General features: G+C 42.8%; 1 protein-coding gene across 4 annotated transcripts in view; it reads left to right on the forward strand.

Annotated features, from left to right (window-relative positions):
- The first annotated feature begins 15,709 nt into the window (after positions 1-15,709).
- rbm25b (RNA binding motif protein 25b) overlaps positions 15,710-22,981 on the forward strand; it is a 36,767-nt gene continuing 29,495 nt past the window's right edge. For all 4 annotated transcript variants that reach the window (XR_009654399.1, XM_060917856.1, XM_060917857.1 and 1 more), the window contains exons 1-6: positions 15,710-15,813; positions 16,546-16,669; positions 18,887-18,936; positions 19,142-19,312; positions 21,985-22,042; positions 22,170-22,330. Coding sequence is in view for 3 of the 4 variants with exons in the window: in XM_060917856.1 (XP_060773839.1) it covers positions 16,564-16,669; positions 18,887-18,936; positions 19,142-19,312; positions 21,985-22,042; positions 22,170-22,330 (546 nt within the window). In the remaining variant the exon portion in view is untranslated. The remainder of the gene's footprint in view (positions 15,814-16,545; positions 16,670-18,886; positions 18,937-19,141; positions 19,313-21,984; positions 22,043-22,169; positions 22,331-22,981) is intronic.

Here is a 22,981-nt window from a genome sequence, read left to right on the forward strand (position 1 = left end):
ATTCCAGCCATTCAACAAAAACTCGAGAAGGCAGCGAAGACAACATTGGAATCTTTTGAGTGATCCGCTTGGTTTGCAATTACGTACAAAAGTCCCATGTGGGAATAAATCAGCTCCTTTGTGAAAACTAAGAGTAAAAGTTAAAAGTATAACCAGTCAAACTTCTGCTATTTGCTTTAATTTTTTAATTGGATATTTTTATTGGGGCGGCACAGTGGTGTAGTGGTTAGCACTGCCGCCTCACAGCAAGAAGGTCCGGGTTTGAGCCCCGTGGCCGGCGAGGGCCTTTCTGTGCGGAGTTTGCATGTTCTCCCCGTGTCCGTGTGGGCTTCCTCCGGGTGCTCCGGTTTCCCCCACAGTCCAAAGACATGCAGGTTAGGTTAACTGGTGACTCTAAATTGACCGTAGGTGTGAATGTGAGTGTGAATGGTTGTCTGTGTCTATGTGTCAGCCCTGTGATGACCTGGCGACTTGTCCAGGGTGTACCCCGCCTTTCGCCCGTAGTCAGCTGGGATAGGCTCCAGCTTGCCTGCGACCCTGTAGAAGGATAAAGCGGCTAGAGATAATGAGATGAGATGAGATATTTTTATTTACTTTAGAGTGTTTACACTACACTTATGAAACAAAATGTGCTCATTAGTACTAACTAATGCTTCTAAGACAATTCACGAACAAGTGTTTTCTTACTATTTTGAAAATAGATCTAGTTCACAGCACTGTATTTTGAACAAAACACAGTCAACAAAATATTACAAGCCCTGATGCTGCTAACAGCTTGGTGATGCTTGCAAGAGATGAGGTGAGTATAACTGATAACATGCATATATGCTATATTTACTGTATGGACATGGGATCAGAAAACAATTTTATTTATAAGCAGCAGCCACACATACCCATAGGGTACCTATTTTTGGAGTGTGGCAGGGAGCATTATCCTGCTGAAAGAGGCCACTGCCGTGAGGGAATACCGTTGCCATGAAGGAGTGTACTTGGTCTGCAACAATGTTTAGGTGGGTGGTATGTGTCAAATTAACATCCATATGAATGCCAGGACCCAAGGTTTCTCAGCAGAACATTGTCCAGAGCATCACACTGCTTCTGCCAGCTTGCTTTCTTCCCATAGTGCATCCTGGTGCCATCTCTTCCCCACGTGAGCAACACACACACAGAGCTGTCCACATGGTGTCAAAGAAAAAGTGATTCATCAGACCAAGCCACCTTCTTCCATTGCTCCATGGTCCAGTTCTGATCCTTAAAGGAGATACGCAGAACCTTTATTTTTAACTACATTTCTGAGTGGATAGTATCTCCATCCTTGACTCTTGTATGCTGCATAACTGGGAATTAAAAAAATATATTTTTGAGAGTTAAAATCGACTGCAAAGTTATCAATCGAGCTGCCCTACTGAGCCAGCCAGCCCTGAGTGCGTGACGTCACAGTGGAAACCAGTGCTATAGACCAAAGCCAGACTTGGTAGGCAAGAGTGGTTGCAATGGCTTCTTCGTTCGGATTTACTGGAGATTCTTCAGATTCCTCAGATAGTAATACATCTGACTGTGATAGTCCTGAAATTGGAGTGTGTGTACATGCTACTGCTATACACGTAGAACCGTATCAGTTCGAACCATCGGAAAGTGAATTCGATAGTAACACGTCGGCCACGGAGGGCCCCACCTTACGAAATAAAGCCAGAGAACAAAGCCATCGAGAGAACTGAATGGAATTGAACTGACAGTCTCATGTGACTCTCATTAAAACAGGATAGGTGTTATAACTTATGCAATGTACATGTACATGCATGCATTTTCACTGATATAACGTAAAAGCCTAATTAAATAATCAGATGAACTGAGACAATCACATTCTGAAGCAAATTAAACTAGAAAAGCACTCGGAGAGCGCAGACCTCCGCCAAGGCAATCCGTTCATAACTTTTTCCGTAATGTTGCTAACAGACAAACCAACAAAGAAACCAATGCTACCAAAAACATAACCTCCTTGGCAGAGGTAAAAAAAGACCAGCACATCCATTGTTCCTTTCAATACTGAAGCAGTTTCCGGATGACGCGCCCTCTAATGGCCAGAGGTGGAAGCGCAGACAGCAGAGGAGAAAAAAGCACTCGGAGAGCGCAGACCACCGCCAAGAATCCTTTAAAAAAAAAAAAAAGGGATCCAGAAGGTGATCCCGATCACCGCCAAAATGTAATGGATTGTTACTTGTGCCCAGTCACACCTCTGGAAAAAATTTCAGAGCAATCCGTTCATTACTTTTTCCGTAATGTAGCTAACACACCAACCAACCAACCAACCAACCAACCAACCAACCAACAAACCAACCAACCAACAAACAAATCAACGCTACCAAAAACATAACCTCCTTGGCGGAGGTAATAATAATAACTAGAATGCATTTCCGGAGAAAATGCGAAAGTGTGCTTGCTCAGGTGCGCTGCCATGGCGACCCGGCAAGAGAGGCGACTGCATGCCCACACAACAAGTTTTGTGTCAACACGCGAAAGTTTGGCCAAGACACAAGGCGGATTCTCATACGGCGATGACAGGCTGGCAAGGTTCTTTACAGGGACATCCCAGGGCATCACTAACATGACAATTTAGAACATGAAATCACTAACATGAAAAATCCTTAAAAAAAAATCCGGGATCCAGAAGGTGATCCAGATCACTGCCAAAATTTAATGGATTGTTACTTGTGCCCAGTCACACCTCTGGAAAAAATTTCAGACCAATCCGTTCATTACTTTTTCTGTAATGTTGCTAACAAACAAACAAACAAACAAACAAACAAACAAAGGCTACCAAAAACATAACCTCCTTGGCGGAGGTAACTAGAAAAGCACTCGGAGAGCGCACACCTCTGCCAAGAATCCTTTAAAAAAATCCGGGATCCAGAAGGTGATCCCGATCACCGCCAAAATTTATTAGATTGTTACTTGTGCCCAGTCACACCTCTGGAAAAAATTTCAGAGCAATCCGTTCATGACTTTTTCCATAATGTTGCTAACAGACAGACAGACAAACAAACAAACAAACAAACAAACAAACCAATGCTACCGAAAACATAACCTCCTTGGCGGAGGTAATAATAATAACTAGAATGCATTTCTGGAGAAAATGCGAAAGTGTGCTTGCTCAGGTGTGCCGCCATGGCAACCCGGCAAGAGAGGCGACTGCATGCCCACACGACAAGTTTTGTGTCAACACGCGAAAGTTTGGCCAAGACACAAGGCGGATTCTCATACGGCGATGACAGGCTGGCAAGGTTCTTTACAGGGACATCCCAGAGCATCACTAACATAAAAATTTAGAACATGAAATCACTAACATGAAAAATCCTTTAAAAAAAAATCCGGGATCCAGAAGGTGATCCGGATCACTGCCAAAATTTAATGGATTGTTACTTGTGCCCAGTCACATCTCTGGAAAAAATTTCAGAGCAATCCGTTCATTACTTTTTCTGTAATGTTGCTAACAAACAAACAAACAAACAAACAAACAAACAAATGCTACTGAAAACATAACCTCCTTGGCGGAGGTAACTAGAAAAGCACTCGGACAGCGCAGACCTCCGCCAAGAATCCTTTAAAAAAATCCGGGATCCAGAAGGTGATCCCGATCACCGCCAAAATTTAATAGATTGTTACTTGTGCCCAGTCACACCTCTGGAAAAAATTTCAGAGCAATCCGTTCATTACTTTTTCCGTAATGTTGCTAACAGACAGACAGACAAACAAACAAACCAACGCTACCGAAAACATAACCTCCTTGGCGGAGGTAATAATAATAACAACTAGAATGCATTTCCGGAGAAAATGCGAAAGTGTGCTTGCTCAGGTGTGCCGCCATGGCAACCCGGCAAGAGAGGCGACTGCATGCCCACACGACAAGTTTTGTGTCAACACGCGAAAGTTTGGCCAAGCCACAAGGCGGATTCTCATACGGAGATGACAGGCTGGCAAGGTTCTTTACAGGGACATCCCAGAGCATCACTAACATGACAATTTAGATGTAATTCTAAATCCGTATAGAGATATGACCCAAAACACGTTTTTGCTCATTGTGGCGCCCCCTAGTGGTCAAATGACACCAAATTTGATGAGGTTACATGAACTGGTGCCGAAAGTCAGCTCAACAAATGTGGTCTTGATATGTCAAAGTATTTCTGAGATACGAGCCAAAATATGTTTTTGCTAATTGTGACGCCCCCTAGTTGCCAAATGACACCATATTTGATGAGGGTAGTTTGGATGGTGTCCAAAGTCATGCCACTAAATATGGTCTTGATACATCAAAGCGTTTCCGTGATATGAGCTCACTTCCTGTTTGGTGGCGTCGCCATCGATTTTGATTGGCTGCCATGGGCGAACACTTCAACGTATGAGAGCGAAACGAATATCATTCATTAGGCATGGACTGGAGATCATGTGTGCCAAGTTTCGTGAAGATCGGAGAAAACATGCGGCCAGGGTCACTCTACCTTCACTTTGAACAAAATTCAAAATGGCGGAAAATGGCTGGAAAAAAATTTCAGAGCAATCTGTTCATTACTTTTTCCGTAATGTTGCTAACAGGCAAACCAACCAACAAACAAACAAACAAACTAGAAAAGCACTTGGAGAGCGTTATAATAATCTAATATAAATAATCTTATATCGGTAACTTCAATACACAATACAAGTTACATGTATTAAGCTAAATGCAGGTAAACAATGAGTGTTGTTGTTGTGATGTAACCAAATGAGAGTCGCATCTTACCCGTTTGTGTTCTCGCTTCTTGAAGGTCGAGCTTGTGGTCGATTGTTTTGAAACAATCTGACTTTCAGTTCTTTGTTCATTCGCTTCTTCCACGCAAGGGTGAGGTATTGCTGCTGAGGCAAGCATATCCAGCGGGAAAAAAAGCATATCCAGCGGAGAAATCTGACGAATGGTCCACTCATTCTCCATTTTCTCCATACTGAGTACTCTACCATTACTGTTCGGCTCACACTCCGGGAGAACTGGTGCAACTGAACTTACTTTCTTTTTCTTGTAGTTTTCTTTTCCTTTAATTGTTGGTACTGCACCCTCTTTCAATACAGGCTTATAGCCAACGCTCCTCAACAGATCAGAGGTTTTGTATGAGTCTTCAGTAAAATGTGCAGAGCAGAGGAGAGACCACTTCGTAGGTGCCCAATCCGTGAATTTCTCGCAAAACGCGTCCAAATCTTTGCAGTTTGAACATTCTTGGGCCATGAATGCAACATGAATCCACCTTCTGTCGTGTTGCTGCACCGGCCAGCAACACATCTACGTGGCATGGCGATAAATTAGCTCAAAATGGAGGATCAAAGTTGCAGTTAGCTCTGTGTTTTAGTATAGTGGAAACGATGATGAGACCGATAGCCTTCCTGCTGTGAGGTCACAGATGTCAAGGTCATTCACTCAGACCACTATCTGTCTGAATCATTTTAATTGTAAAAATTACGATATTAGATTTATTGTTAATGCTTAAAACTATTCCTATGCTATTCTTGAGGTCTCAAGGCATTTATAAACAAAAAGTGAGGCCATGGTTCTGCGTATCTCCTTTAAGTGCCCATTGTAGGTGCTTTCAGCAGTGGACAGAGGTCAACATGGGCACTCTGACCAGTCTGCAGCTATGCAGCCCCATATGCACCAAGCTATGATGCACTGTGTGTTCTGACACCTTTCTATCATAGCCAGCATTACATTTTTCAGCAATTATAAGTGCTACAGTAGCTCTTGTGTGGGATCAGACCAGACAGGCTACTCTTCGATCCCCACATGCATCAATGAGCCTTGGGAGCTCATGACCTTGTTGCTGGTTCACTGGTTGTCTTTCCTTGGACCACATTTGGTAGGTACTAACCATTTTATACTACATATTGGGAACAAACCACAAGACCTGCTATTTTGGAGATGCTCTGACACGATTGTCTAGCCATCACCATGGCCCTTTCACATTCACTCAGATCCTTACACTTGCTCATTTCTCATATTATCTCTTATAACAACAACAACAACAACAAAGAAGTGTTGCCAGGCAAAACAAACCTCGCCAGGCAGCACTTATTTTATACCTATATGGCGATAATGGTAATATTTCTCAATCATCAGCTGTCAGGTTATAGTAAAAAAACCAACAACCTATTTTCATATGCTGTATATATTCCTGGATATTACACACAGAGAGAGAGAGAGAGAGAGAGAGAGACCCAGATTTAGATTTTGAATCAGAATCTTATGTTTGTGAAAGAGATCATTACAGTCAGTACCAGAATCACATGTGTTTGTGAGAAAGAGAAATATAATCAGAATCTAACCATAACCCTTTTGACCTTTTTGGTGACCTTGACCTTATGACCCTCAAAATGTTGGAGGTTCTATTTGAGACCAAGCCCCATCTATCCTGAAAGTTTCATGAAGATTGGTCCAGCCGTTTTCCCATAATATCGTTAACAAAAAAACAAACAAACCCCAATAAAAACAATACCTCGCCCCCTGGTGGACTCTGTCCCGGGCAAGGTAAAAACATAAAAGATATACAGTAATAAGAATAGGATATGCATTTTTGTATAATTATGTTTATATGTCACTTACAGGCACATGTTAAAAGTCCCTCAAGTTAAAAATGCCCGCCCCAGGGTTTAAGTCAGTTTTTGGATGAAAGCAGATGGTTGATTGGTAATACCATTGTGTGTTTCATTCTCCAGTGATCATGGCTACACCCTCCAAACTGGGACATCTGAATCATCCTACTCCACAGAAGTAAAAATAAATAAATAAAATTAGAAATAATGTTCAATGAATGGGCGGCACGGTGGTGTAGTGGTTAGCGCTGTCGCCTCACAGCAAGAAGGTCCGGGTTCGAGCCCCGGGGCCGGCGAGGGCCTTTCTGTGTGGAGTTTGCATGTTCTCCCCGTGTCCGCGTGGGTTTCCTCCGAGTGCTCCGGTTTCCCCCACAGTCCAAAGACATGCAGGTTAGGTTAACTGGTGACTCTAAATTGACCATTAGTGTGAATGTGAGTGTGAATGGTGTCTGTGTCTATGTGTCAGCCCTGTGATGACCTGGCGACTTGTCCAGGGTGTACCCCGCCTTTCGCCCGTAGTCAGCTGGGATAGGCTCCAGCTCGCCTGCGACCCTGTAGAACAGGATAAAGCGGCTAGAGATGATGAGATGATGAGATGAGATGAATGGGCGGCATGGTGGTGTAGTGGTTAGCACGGTCGCCTCACAGCAAGAAGGTTCCGGGTACGAGCCCAGCGGCCGGCGAGGGCATTTTTCTGTGGAGTTTGCATGTTCTCCCCATGTCTGCGTGGGTTTCCTCCGGGTGCTCCAGTTTCCCCCACAACCCAAAGACATGCAGTTAGGTTGACGTGGGGCGGCCTTGGGCTGAGGTGCCCTTGAGCAAGGTACCTGACCCCTAACTGCTCCCTGGGCGCTCTGGTGTGGCTGCCCACTGCTCTGAGTGTGTGCGTGTGTAATGCAGAGGATGAATTTCACTGTGCTTGAAGTATGCATGTGACGAATTAAGGTTTAAAAAAAAAAAAATTCAAAGGCAGGGTAGTACTGTCCCACAATCACAGATAGAAGCAAGTATCGCAAAATTAGCAATGAAGAAAGGGTATAAGTAGGAAAAGGTTTTATTTAGCTCACAGTTCAATTAACCTGACCATCACCAGTGATCTCTGATTGCCATTTACATTTACACATTCAGCAGGCACCTAAGTGCAAAGAGAATACAAAAGATCTTGAGTAACAGAAATGATTATGTAAAATTTAAGTCTATAAATAATGATACAAATAACTGAGATCCAGGGTGGCACGGTGGTGTAGTGGTTAGCACTGTTGCCTCAGCGGATCTTTCGTCTCCATTGCTCCCTGTCTTCTGCATCCTTCTCTACCACACCTGCCACTTTCAGGTCCTCTCTCACCACATCCATGTATCTCCTCTTTGGCCTTCCTCGTTTTTGTTTGCCTGGCAGCTCCATCCTCAACATTCTCCTTCCAACATGCTCTGCATCTCTTCTCAGGATGTGCCCATACCATCTCAGTCTCATCTCTCTTAGCTTAATTCCCAAGCTCTCCACATGTGCTCGTCCCTTATCCTGTCCAACCTTATCACTCCCATCGCAAACCTTAACATCCTCAACTCCGCCACCTCCAACTTTGCCTCATGTCTCTTTGTTAAGGGTACGGTCTCCAATCCATACATCACAGCTGGTCTCACTACTGTCTTATACATCTTACCTTTCACTTTTGCTGGGACTTTCCTATCACAAATGACTCCCGAAATCCTTCTCCAACTGCTCCACCCTGCCTGCACTCGCTTTCTCACCTCACTATCGCAGACCCCATTTTCCTGCACAGTTGACCCCAGGTGGGCGGCATGGTGGTGTAGTGGTTAGCGCTGTCGCCTCACAGCAAGAAGGTCTGGCTTCGAGCCCCGTGGCCGACGAGGGCCTTTCTGTGCGGAGTTTGCATGTTCTCCCCGTGTCCGCGTGGGTTTCCTCCGGGTGCTCCGGTTTCCCCCACAGTCCAAAGACATGCAGGTTAGGTTAACTGGTGACTCTAAATTGACCATAGGTGTGAATGTGAGTGTGAATGGTTGTCTGTGTTTATGTGTCAGCCCTGTGATGACCTGGCGACTTGTCCAGGGTGTACCCCACCTTTCGCCCGTAGTCAGCTGGGATAGGCTCCAGCTCGCCTGCGACCCTGTAGAACAGGATAAAGCAGCTAGAGATAATGAGATGAGATGACCCCAGGTACCAACTTTCTTTACATCTACTCCTTGCATCTTCACTACACTCTCATCCCCATGCACATGCATTCTGTTTTGCTCCTGCTCACCATCATTTCTCTTCGTTCCAATGCATACCTCCATCTCTCCGAACCCAACTCAACCTCCTTTCTACTTTCACCACATATCACAATATCATCCGCAAACATCATGGTGACCCTTGCCTCACTTCGTCCGTCAAGCTATCCATCACGATGGCAAACAAAAAAGGACTCAAAGCAGATCCTTGATGGAGTCCCATCTTCTCCTTGAACCATTCAGTCATTCCAACTGCACACCTCACTGCTGTTTCACTGTTCTCATACATGTCTAAGGACCGTGCCGCCCAACATAAGAATAAAATAAGAAGAATCTAAAATATACAAATTTGAACATTTTTCAAAATTAAATAAGCTTCGAACATGAAAGTATGTCCTGGGTGATCAACTACATGGGATGAAATAGTGAGGCAGTTGTGTACATTGCAATTTATCCCCCCTCTCCTCTCTCTCTCCTTCTGATTTATATGGCGGTTGACAACTGTTTTGGTTTATTACCGCCACCGCTGGACTGGAGTGTGGAACAGGAGTTGCTTCTTATCTAGAAATTAAATAAGTTTTAATAATCCTGTGTTTTTCAAAAAAGTAAACAAATAAGATAAAATTTTCCCATTACTTCTTTGTAAGATATTTCTGACATTAAAGGGTGTATTATTGGCCTCGACTTGAGCAATAAAATTCTGTCTCTCTTGATTGTATTTTTGACAATGAATAAGAACATGCTCTACAGTCTCTGGGCTTTGTGATGCACAATCCTCGCAGTTACCATCAGCATGCCTACTCATAATAAAGAGAGTACTATTAAGATGGGAGTGCCCAATTCTCAGCCTGGCCAATACCACTTCCTCCTGTCTTGCATTAAGTGAACCAATAGCTCTATGTATTTCAGGCTGAATGTTAAAAAGATGCCTCCCAGAAGACCCATTCTCCCAAAGGTGCTGCCATCTCCCATGTACTCTGGCCTTAATGATGCTTTTGACTTCAGCCTTACTATACTGTATATTAGTATCTATATTGTCCCTACTTGCCGCTCTTTTGGCATATTTGTCAGCCAACTCATTCCCCTCCACCCCTACATGAGCTGGAACCCATAAAAAGGAAAGTTTAAAACCTGCCTTCATTAACACACTTGTCAACTGTAAAATGTCAAGAAGAATGTCGTTCCTGGATGTGGAATGTGAGTTCTGAATACTCACAAGAGCAGAGCTAGAGTCAGATGCTATGACCACTTGCCTGTGCCTATCCCCATTACCCTCTATCCAGAGCAGGGCAAACCATATGGCTACCAGCTCTGCTGTATACACAGCCAGGTCATCAGTTATTCTCTTTTTAATGGCCAACCCCAGCTCGGGTACCACATACGCCACTCCCACCCTTTTGTCAGGACCCTTTGAGGCATCTGTATATATGAACATACTCTTGCTGTAATGTTCATGACTGTACCCATCAACTCTCCACTTGTCCACCTCACACTCCTGCCTTTCTTCAAGCAGCCCCAGGTCTACTTTAGCTTCCTCAAAGGTCCAAGGGGGAACTGTAGAATATGATACTGTAGGGCAGATATTAAAGCCACTTAATCCCATATTCATAACCCAATCCCTGACTGTCCACCCAAAGCTTTTCCCTCCCTCATACAGTCGCTCTTGGCAATATCTCAGGACTGGCTGAGTAATGTGGCCATCATTGTGACCCCTGAGGTTAGCCCAGTACACCAGGGCAAGCTGCTGTCTTCTTAAATATAAGGGCATTTCCCCAACCTCAATTTGAATGGCTGCCACTGGTGATGTTTTAACTGCTCCGCAGCAGATTCTCAAGGCTTGGTTGTGTATCACATCTAGTTTGTGCAACAATGACTTGGAAGCCGACCCATAGGCTATACACCCATAGTCTAATACTGACCTCATGAGGCCAGTATAGATTGATCTCAGTGCTGCACCGGATGCATCCCATTCAACCCCACACAGGCACCTCATTACATTTAGAATTTTTTTACACCTATCCACCATTTTCTGGATGTGGAACGCCCACGTCAACTTCCTGTCAAACCATACCCCCAAGTACTTAAAAAACCCGACTCTTTCCAGCTCTCTGCCTGCCAGGTAAATTTTAAGCTCAGGACTAATACTTCCCCTAGAGAAAATCATCTCATCTCATTATCTCTAGCCGCTTTATCCTTCTACAGGGTCGCAGGCAAGCTGGAGCCTATCCCAGCTGACTACGGGCGAAAGGCGGGGTACACCCTGGACAAGTCGCCAGGTCATCACAGGGCTGACACATAGACACAGACAACCATTCACACTCACATTCACACCTACGGTCAATTTAGAGTCACCAGTTAACCTAACCTGCATGTCTTTGGACCGTGGGGGAAACCAGAGCACCCGGAGGAAACCCACGTGGACACGGGGAGAACATGCAAACTCCGCACAGAAAGGCCCTCGCCGGCCATGGGGCTCGAACCCAGGACCTTCTTGCTGTGAGGCGACAGCGCTAACCACTACACCACCGTGCCGCCCAGAGAAAATCATAACTTTTGTTTTCTCCACTGAGATCCTAAATCCCCACTGAACCGCCCATTGCTGAACTTCATTAACTGCACACTGCATTTTATTTATAATGAAACCCAAATTCCTCCCCTTCTTCCACATAGCTCCATCATCAGCAAACAAGGCTACACCATCAGGCTCCTGTACATTCTTAAATATTTGATCTATCATTATATCAAACAGTAATGGACTAACAATACTTCTTCTTCTTCTGTCGATTTATTGGCGGTTAACAATCAATGTGTATTACTGCCATCTCCCGGGCTGAGGTGTGATCTCAAGAGATATTAAATTGCAGACTGATTATAACAAAAAACAAAAAACTAAATTCTGTTTGCTAGTTGAGTGTCCTTTAAATACTGTGTTAGAGCTGTTACTGCTGATTGTGTGAATGGCTGACTTAATAAGTTATCTATAGTTACAGGTTTTCTCAATGCCCTCCCCATCTTCTCTCTTTCACTGGAATACTGTGTACAGTGTATAAGAACATGCTCAACCTTTTCCATTTCTCCACAGTGTGCACAGGCCCCAGAATGATGTTTCCCTATTGTATACAACCCACTATTTAGACTTGTGTGCCCTATCCTCAGCCTAGTCAACCAAACCTCCTCCTGTCGTTTCAGTTCACCACCCCTTCTAAACACCACCTCCTTTTGTAAATTATATAGATGCCTTCCTTTCTCCTCTGTATTCCATATTTCTCCTCTCCTGCCACATTTTGTTGATGTTGTCTTTAATTATTACTTTAATTTCTGCCTTGCTTAATGAGACTTCTAACTCAACCTCATTTGCCTTGATGGCCTCTTTGGCCATTTTATCCACTCTCTCATTACCCTCAACCCCCTTATGAGCTGGAACCCATGTGAACTGAATAAAAGTTTTATGTTGATTTATCTTAAATATGAGGTGGTTAATTTCATCTAAGAGGTCTTGTCGGCATGTAGATTTTCCACTCTGGATACTATTTAAGGAAGACATAGAATCTGAACAAATAACTGCTTTACTAGGCTTCACCTCCTCCACCCACTGCAGGGCCAGTATAATAGCCATCATTTCTGCTGAAAAAATTGACAAGTGATCTGACGTCCTTTTCCCAATACTTATATTGTAGCTGGGGATGAATACTGCTGCTCCTGTCTTACCAGTTTCGTCTTTAGAAGCATCTGTATATATCTGTGTCGTGTCATCATACATTACTTCTAAATACTGCTGTACATTCTGGTAAAAACCTCTGGATTTTGCAATCTCCTTAGTTTCCAAATTTACGATAGGGAAATAAAATAACCAAGGGGTAATGATTGACCTTGTAATTGTTTTGCAAAGAGGAATGTCACTGATCCCCAATTGATCTGCCTGCTGATTACCATCCCACCCAAAACTGCGTACGGGTCGACCATACTCCCAGTATTCCCTTAGTACCTGTTTGGTTGGGTGATTATCTTCATGACCCTATAGGTTTAGCCAGTATGATACTGATTATTTCAGTCGCCTGAGGTCCAGTGGCATCTCCCCTGCTTCCACCTGAAGTGCTGGGACTGGAGAGGTCCTGAAGGCACCACAGCATATACGGAGGGCTTTGGCTTGTATCTTGTTTAGCTCTAACAAGGAAGTCTTGGCTGCTGAATTATATGCTATACATCCATAGTCCAATACTGGTCGGATTAGGGCACTATAAATTCTTTTCAAGGATGTGCTTGATGCCCCCCAGTCATTCCCTGCTAAGCATTTCAGAATATTAATTCCCTTTTTACATTTGTCTATAACCTTTTGAATATGATTTTTAAAAGAAAGTTTGATATCAAACCATACACCAAGGTATCTTAAATTATCCGTTTGCTTGAGTGGCTGCCCATACAACCTGAGGTCCACTGTAGGGTTAACCCTTTTCTTTGAGAAACATATAACTTGTGTCTTTTCAACAGATAAATGAAATCCCCACTCATGTGACCATCTTTCAACCTCGTTTATAGCTATTTGCATTCTGTTCCTGAGACTACCAGAATTTCGGCCTCTCACCCACAGTACCCCATCATCTGCATAAAGTGCTCTACTGATTCTGGAATCAATTATTGATTCCAGAATCAGAAGAGCACTTTATGCAGATGATGGGCACTGTGGGTGAGAGGCCGAAATTCTGATAGTCTAAGGAACCCCCATCTGTCCCCCCCACCCACCGTCCCTACGTAAGGCGCCACACATAGGTAGAAAAAGTGAGGATTAATGTTCCGTTAGTTAGACTAACTTACACTGCAGCACAAAGTTGAAATGGCAGCAGCAGCAGCCTTGTCAGTGATCGATCCACATTTTCCCCTTCTTGAATCGGTGTAGGCTGGAGCAGATCCTTGCAGAGTTGGGAAAGCAAGGTGTTCATTTTCCACGTAATTCTCGGTTAATAACACTGCACAGCTCATCCATTTGATAGCAGCGGTGTTTCTGCTGCGACTAATGGTGCGTTCAGTTGTACTTGTAAGTTGGAAGTTTGAAGTCGGAAAAGCATTGAAATCCAGCATCTCCCAGCATAAACGTTGGGGTTTTCGTTTCATTTCATTAACTGGCCATTTTTTTCGAATTCCATGTTCCATGATGTCCCAGTTTTTAAACTGGGAAGCGCTCAGTTCTGAGGTTATGTTGCTCGGAGCTCCAAGTTCCGACTTCCAATGTAAATGTAACGCACCATCTCGACCCCGGGGTCCTAAGGGGAAGCTGGAGACTTTGACTGTCGCGGTAACCATAGTGATCATAAACAACTGTCTAATGACCGAGCTGGTGATCTTTCTGCCACATTAAGCCAGAGAAGAGGGGGGGAAAAAATCACAGCGTTTGTTTCAAGAACCAAAAGATGTAAATATCCTCTGCCTGTTGCCTTTCCCAGATGTGACAAATACTTGTTTTGTAATGTTGAGTAGCTAGTCTGATAATAATAAGAAGGAATTTGGACTTACCTGAAGTAGGCTAAATGTAAAATAACAGCATTCTAGGCTGTAGGTGAATATCTTTTAATGTTGTTATTTTTATGTATAATGTTATTTTAGTAAGCAGCAAGTGTTAACTGAAATTATGAGATTCAAGATGTTAACATTGTCCTCCTGGCCTGCAGGCAATCCCTGGTGGGGTCAACAATGAAAAAACAAAAAACAATTAGCTACAGCATTTTTTCAAAAACCGAGCAATGTTGACCAGGTAGGCCTTTGTCTACCAATGTTCATTCAGTTAGAAAACTCACAATTCGAATGTATATTGAAGCTTCAGTACACACACACACACACACACATATATATATATATATATCTCATCTCATTATCTCTAGCCGCTTTATCCTTCTACAGGGTCGCAGGCAAGCTGGAGCCTATCCCAGCTGACTATGGGCGAAAGGCGGGGTACACCCTGGACAAGTCGCCAGGTCATCACAGGGCTGACACATAGACACAGACAACCATTCACACTCACATTCACACCTACGGTCAATTTAGAGTCACCAGTTAACCTAACCTGCAAGTCTTTGGACTGTGGGGGAAACCGGAGCACCCGGAGGAAACCCACGCGGAGAACATGCAAACTCCACACAGAAAGGCCCTCGCCGGCCCCGGGGCTCGAACCCAGGACCTTCTTGCTGACACACACACATATATATATCTCATCTCATCTCATTATCTCTAGCCGCTTTATCCTTCTACAGGGTCGCAGGCAAGCTGGAGCCTATCCCAGCTGACTATGGGCGAAAGGCGGGGTACACCCTGGACAAGTCGCCAGGTCATCACAGGGCTGACACATAGACACAGACAACCATTCACACCTACGGTCAATTTAGAGTCACCAGTTAACCTAACCTGCATGTCTTTGGACTGTGGGGGAAACCGGAGCACCCGGAGGAAACCCACGCGGACATGCAAACTCCACACAGAAAGGCCCTCGCCGGCCCCGGGGCTCGAACCCAGGACCTTCTTGCTGTGAGGCGACAGCGCTAACCACTACACCACCGTGCCACCCATATTTTTATATATATATATATATATATATATATATATATATATATATATATATATGCATTTACACAAAATGGAATCATTTGCTGCCAGCTCAGTCCCCCCCAGTTCAAAAATCCTATCTGCGCCCCTGAATCAATATTGTTAAAAACATCATTAATCATTATATTAAATAGAATTGGGCTGCAGACGCTACCCTGTGGGGTACCATTTTCTATAGCGTAGATATTTGAATGGCTCGCTCCAACTCTTAGCAATTTATCTCCAGAGCCACTGGGTCTTTTAATGTGTCGAGAATTTTCCAACAATGCAGTTCGACCGGAAGTGCGATTGTTAGGTTTGATCGTTGATTTCGCCGATTTGGGTCCGGGTTAGCTTCAATTTCATTTTCCGTTAGAAAAAAAAGGTGACTTGTAATCGAGCTGGGTAAGCAAAAATTATATCAGCGAGTCATTTTGTCCTTTTCGGAGATATACAGGCTTGTGTTTATTGCACAAATATGGAGGAAATTAATTTAAGTCTTCGAGGAGCACGAGTTGGCGCTTTCATCTTCAGTCGTCCTGATGTAGCTTAGCTTAGCTTAGCTTGCTAACAATGCTAGCGAGTAGTGATTAGCGAGCTAGTTTGCCTCACCTCGCCCCAGACAAATGGGTCAAAAGCAAAAGAAAAGAAAAGCGCGTTGTATTCAGAAGGCTATTTTGGAAACCTGTTAATTTATTAGAAAGGGAACAAAATTTCTGACGATATTTTAATATATTTATAGTGAAAAACTAAATCAGTACTTGCCTGTTAATGTTATTACTAGCCGACTGTGCTAGCAGTCACATCGCCGATATTGTAAGAGCTGACATTTTGTTAGCGTGGAAATGATGAAGCCTGCTAGCAGCAAACTGTTGATTCTTTAGTCTTGGTGTGTTGACCAGTTTAGTCTTGATATTATTATTTATTAGTAGAAATAAGGGCCTGGATTATTCTGAATTATTTCTCTGTCATTGGAAGAGAAAGGTATTGATACTGTAGGCATTCCTTTAGTGTAGAGACGATTAACATGGCTGCCATCCAAGAGATCATTGTGGTGTTTAATGGTTGCTCTTTTGCTGTTGCTGATTCATCTTAGGCAGTTAAAATTTATCCAGATATCATATCTCTCTACTTCAGGTGGGTGATCTGCCCAAGATGTCCTTCCCTCCACATCTTAACCGGCCACAAATGGGCATCCCTACCATGCCCCCTGGGATCCCACCACCACAGTTTGCTGGCTTTCCTCCTTCAATGCCACCAGGTACAGTATGACGAGAGAGAAATATCGAGCCTGAGACTAATACCGGGATTAGACGACATGATGTTTGTCTTTCAGGATGGTCACCAAGTCAGATTAGGCAATCATCTTCTTCTTTTGGCTGCTCCTGATTAGGGGTCGCCACAGCGGATCTTTCGTCTCTGTTGCTCCCTGTCTTCCGCATCCTTCTCTACCACTTTCATGTCCTCTCTCACCACATCCATGTATCTCCTCTTTGGCCTTCCAGATTAGGCAATCATAGTGTCATAAATTCTTGCCGTGGTCAGGAGACTGGCGATTAGTTTGTAGACTTTTTTTAGTTTGACCTTGACCAGTCATCGTGTTTGCGTGTCGTCGGGGAGGAAGGTCAAGAAATTGTCGATCATGGCTATCGAAGAGCACGTTGTCAGCGTGGTCAAAATCAAAAAATGTCTGACATACTAGATTTTTCATCAGAGTATTGTAGGGTGTCCCAGATGCCATATTGCTGTTCAGTTATGTCACACTGCAAGGCCTGTTTGTCGTTCGTATTCCGTCCCGATGCTGGAAATTTGTCAGCCGTGTCAAAATCAGGCTGAATTCCTATAGTTACAGGTGCCTGTAACTGTATCCATGTAACCAACAGATAAGAGCTTTGTGGTGCACTCTGAAAAAAGTACTAAACTGTATTTTTCATTGTCATTGGGTTTGGAAACGTTAGTGTATATTTTGTGCATGGTAATGTAAAGGTGATTTTAAGATGCATAATTGGTCCTCGAGGACCCCCGATTCCTTTTAAGTAGCTTTTAAAAGCAATACTCTGCACACTTGCACACTTTTCCAGGTAAAAGAGTACCACCCCAGTGAGAACGAAAGGTACAGTTAAGTAGGGTTGGGTTTTTTCTCTTTTTTTTTTTTTTCTCTCCTCTCCTGAGTGTAGCAATGCACTCATCTGCTACTGGCTGTCACATACTGGATTGGATTTGCAATATGATCCCAACTTATTTTAGAGCGTGAAAATGTGCAGTGTTGACTGATGCAACAGAGATCTTGTGTGTAAACAGAGAAAGTTCCAAAACTGTGACGGTGTAACTTAGACACGTTGAAGCAAATGCTGATTGGTTGAACAGGGAAGTGTATGCTGTAGCATCAGGGTAAATCAAACTCGTGCAAAAGGAAAATCATGGAGAAGTTTGAGGAGCGGTTGGCAGCAACATTTATAATATGCATCTTCAAAAGATGATCTAAGCAGTGAAGTTAAAGTAAATTGTTGGGAGGGTGGATCATGGACAAAGATTTCAAGATTGTGCTTGAGAAATAGAAGGCTTTGTAGAAGACACATTTTAGTTTATGTTTGATAAATTATGTAACTTTAGTGTGACAGACACAACCTTGCTTTTTGGCAGTAACAGGGTGAATTTGTTAATGTTTGTTTTTATTATCCCCTGCCACAAAGTGCGCAGGGGGATATAGGAATGAAGTCCTGCCATCCGTCCGTTTCAGCTTTTCTCAGAAACTACATGAGGCACATCAACGAAACTTTGTGTGCTCATATTACTATTCATGATCTAAGTTGAGTTCGAAAATCATTTACGATTAATTATTATTTTCAGAGTTATGGCCCTTGATTTTCGTTATTGGACTTTGTACAAGTGGACTCAACCTGGACAAGTTTACTCAGAAACTACATAAGCTACATCAGTGAAACTTTGCGTGCTCATACTACTGAATAAAGCTGGCTAACGTTTTATGAAGGTGCCATAGCACTTGCAACATCATAAGGCTTATAAGGGCGTAAATGTTGAGGTCTTCATAAAATGCTCGTGGCGGAGGATAGTGATGACCATGTCTTCTTGTTCTGTACGTTTTGGTTCTTGTTCCTTGGAAATATATTGGTAGGCACTTAACAGGCACGTACAGAAATGTTGATCAGGGTTAGATATTTCAAGAAAACAAAATCTTGCCAAGGTTTCATTCTAATGTTTTAGTCACTACAGATATTTACTAGTCTGATGTAAAATTGTATTGTAAGCTGTATTTTAGCACAGAGTAGACACAGTAAAGGTTATGTGTAGTACACGGAGTTGCCAAATAAGCAGGATGTTTTGGAAAAAATGTCCATCAGTTGTAGAGCTCTGAGGCTGTACGAGGTTGAACTGTGTGTGTACTGATGTATCCATTTGATAGTGGAATCAGAGATTCCCTGACATGCATGCATACGTATTTATTTTTCTTTTACAGGAGCCCCAATGATTCCAGTTCATATGGGCATCATGACCCCAACTCCTGCGGTAAACCTCCTTACCTACTGAAAATTAATACCTTATTTTAAATGCTCATAACATCTTAATACTTCAATAATACAAAACCCGCTACTTTAACATTATTGGGAATAATTTTTAAATCGACTGATTGTTGTATCAAACTGTTTTATTTAGAAACTGTATTTCTCATCCAAATAATTCCTGCACATTCATATGTTGTTGGATTGTCCAGGTTCTTGTGCCCACCTCAATGTCAGTAGTCAGTAAAGTAGCTGCCCCGAGGAAAGAAGCTCCAACTGCACCTGCGAAGGAAGCTGAAGAGAACAGCGGCCCCACAACAACAGTATTTGTAGGGAACATCTCAGAGAAAGCGTCAGACATGTTGATCAGACAGCTGCTCTCAGTAAGTAGTGGAGTAGCAGTGGTCTCAAAGTTTAGGGGAATAAAAGGGTACGAGGCAGAGAATAGGAGGGTACAATTAAAAAGGCTGAAGCCCTTCACCGTGAACCATAGGCGAGAAAAATGGAAAACTGGGGTTATCTGAGAGAGTTTTAAGGCATTTGGGGAAGAATTTCTAATTTATTGTAAACAGCAAAGTAGAGTCTGAAGTGATGGTAATCAAGACTAAAAATTTTAATAGAACTGCCATACAGTAATGAATCAAAAAGAAATTTGACAATGCAAAACTTTATATATTTTTGATGTTTAAAAAAAAAAGTAACAGTTAAGCTGTTAGCAACCAATACATGTATACATACATGCACACATGCTTGATTTTTATTAATTTATATATATATATATATATATATATATATATATATATATATATATATATATATCTCGGTGTTCTCCACTACCTGAAGTTATAGCTTGGCGGTAGTATTGAGCGGCCGTCACCGGGGGGTTCTCGAGGGGGGTGTCCCCCCTCGCACCAGAAAATTTTGAAATAAGAAACCCCTCAGATGCCATTTCCTGGCATCTAAGTTGCATGTTATTTATTTCGCAAGTAGCTGCTTTTGTGCAAAATCTTCTGACACTGGGAACTGACTTTAAATTTATTTTTTCACTCCGTTACTGAAATGTTTATTGAATAGAATATCTTTGTTTTTAGTTGAATTCTACACAAAATTACCTTTCATTTGATGTGCAGTATGTGTCTTTTCTTTCCACCGTACTCCTCTCGGAGGTCTGAGGCAATTGGAGCCACTTAACTGACACGCACTCTTCTGTCGCTGCACTACACATGCATAGTGACAAGTGAGCGAGCAAGCATTAAAGGCCTCTGTTGAATCTATTGTAAAGTAAAGCACATCAGCGATCTGTGATCAGAGAATTACTTTGGTGTTTGTATTTGGTGTTTGTATTGGTGTGGGTTTTTTTTACTTGCCAAAAAATTAAGGCTCGGCGGCGCATTTATGAGTCGGCGGTAATAGCTCTTCTAGCCGTTATGACTTGGCGGGCCGCCGAGTCATTAATGATAGTGGAGAACACTGATATATGTATATGTAAAAGCATGTGATATATTAATGAGGTTCAGAGTTCGAAAGATTTTTCAGATATTTTGAAAAAAAAAGAATTTATCAGTATTTTCATTTGGCATTGCACTATACAAGTTACAATAAGTGAATATATTCTTCTGACGAGTGACAGTTCTTGCAACAGCAACTGTACAAAAACAAATGCATGTAAACTCGTATATATTTATAATTTTAACGATGACCGTTAACATTAACTGCATGACAGATGTCAAGTCTTGATATGTGCCTCCCCTACAAGGATGCATTGCATTCCGTCGCAATTCAAAATGTAAACAATGTCAACGTGCCGAGCAGGCGGGTTTGACCCAAAACATGCTGTATACAATAATGGGATAGCAATCAATATTTATAATTTACTACTTAGCTGACCAGCATTTATACACGGACCCATACGCAGATGTATTTCACTCGGTAATCATAGTGACGGCTAAAATTACAGACTTGCCTGTGGTTCGAGGCCTTTTTTGAAAACCAGGCACCTAACGTGCCGCTCTGCTTCTTAGTCGCCATTTCTAGCCGTGTGGTAGCACGGTTCAGTTACAGTACATGAAACACCTTGTCAGCCAGTCAGATTACATCTTAGTTACAGCACACGGCAGCATAATGGCTGCCTCTGTTTCCTATGGCTGTGTTAGTATTTGGCCATTATTTAGTTGGATAAAACTTAGTTTCACATCGCATGCGGCTCAGTTTTGTCCAGATATGTAAACACACAATATTTTGTTACTCGGTGAAAAATAGACGGCGGCAAATCCTACTCCAGACGGTTTTGATTTGCTGCTGCCGCCGCCGACCGGCTACTCGAGACCTCTGGAGTAGTATGGTATAAAACTAGCTGTATGATCACACAGTAAGCAGGACCTGAAGCGCTACACCGGCTTTACTGGGTTTCAAGATAAGAGATGAAAGGGTTGATCTTTAGTTTTATTTTAAAAATATCTTTTTCATATTTCTTGTATGGGTTCAGTGAGAAGCGAATGAGCATTGCTCATGTTAGATGTTTAAATGGCTGAAAATGACCTCGCTGTATCAAAAAGGTTTAAATGTCGACGTAATACGATATTGAATGTTACTTTGCGTGATGATCTCTGTCTTGCTCATCATTTTTAAAAGTGCTTTTAGCTGAAGAGTAGTATCTTGTTTTATATAAAATGCAGTGGAATGTTAAAGTGGAGAATTAGAAACTTACCAAACGCATAGTGACTCATCATTCTCAAACTTGACCAGGTTTTTCAGTCTTGCTATAATTTTGCATCTCACTGAAATGTCTTATCTCTTGAACAGTTTGAGTCACTTTTTGTTAATTGCCGTAACAGTACTGGTTCCTTTAGCATTTTGTAACCCAGAAGAGGAAAGGAATAATAGTTTCTCATTCTAGAGTTCCATGACTCCTTTTTAGCTACATAGAGGAAACTGATTTCATGGGTGATCAAGTTTCATTCACTTGCCTCATGTCAAAAGAGGATCTGGAAAATTGCATCATGCAAATGTTTTTAGAAAAATTTGCCTGCTGTTAATGTTTGTGTTTTTCTCCCAGAAATGTGGTCTGGTCCTGAGTTGGAAACGAGTACAGGGAGCTTCAGGAAAACTGCAAGGTAAGAACTAAACACTGTTGCATAAATCATGTATGTTCTGTATGCTATTTACTCACAGTAACCTTAAACTCACACATTTGGTGTTTTTGCTTGTCTTGAATTTGGATGCGTGTTGGTGTTTCCACAGCGTTTGGTTTCTGTGAGTATAAGGAGCCAGAGTCGACTCTGCGTGCTCTGCGGCTACTGCATGAGCTGCAAGTTGGAGAGAAGAAGCTGTTGGTGAAGGTGGATGCCAAAACTAAAGCCCAGCTGGATGAGTGGAAGGCCAAAAAGAAGAGCTCCAACGGGGTGAGTGCACAAGTTGTAATCTCCCTCCTTTCTCACACACAGCAGGGCTTTCCATAGAAAACAATATCAGAGCCGCGCTACTGATGCGGAGCCCAGTCCATAAGGGCTGGGCCGGCCTGGAGGGCCCCGAAGGCTGCTGGGGGGTCCGGGGTCATGCTCCCCTGGAAAATTTTGAAATTGGAGACTTCAAATGGTGCGTTCTGGTGGCATCTCGGGCTGATTTAGGCACAATTCAACATTATTAAATTAGCTGTTTTTTACCTTGTCAAAATGCAAGGGGTAAAATTTAAAGGGCAAAATTAGATTTGAAATGAAAACATTTCGTAGTACGCCTCTTCATTTTCTGGTGCCAGGAACAGAATCGAGGTCAAATCACGTAATAGCCCCATCTAGTGTCTAGAACGTGGTTTTATTGTGTGGTTGCGAATGAGTCAGTGCATGCAGTGAAACCCTTTATTTTCACTTCTGGGTTGAGTATGAGGCTAGTCTAGGCCTATATAGGACAATATCTTCCTATTTCTATAGTTATTACTCATTTTCAGAGGGAAATAGAAGATATTTAGGTGCGGAAAATACTCTGCATTGTTCGGTTTGTTGGGGGGGGGGGGTTTGTGTGTGCACGCGCGCGCATGCATGCAAGTGACAGCACGG

The sequence above is a fragment of the Neoarius graeffei genome, chromosome 3 (assembly GCF_027579695.1).
Source record: "Neoarius graeffei isolate fNeoGra1 chromosome 3, fNeoGra1.pri, whole genome shotgun sequence".
Taxonomy (NCBI): Eukaryota; Metazoa; Chordata; class Actinopteri; order Siluriformes; family Ariidae; genus Neoarius; species Neoarius graeffei.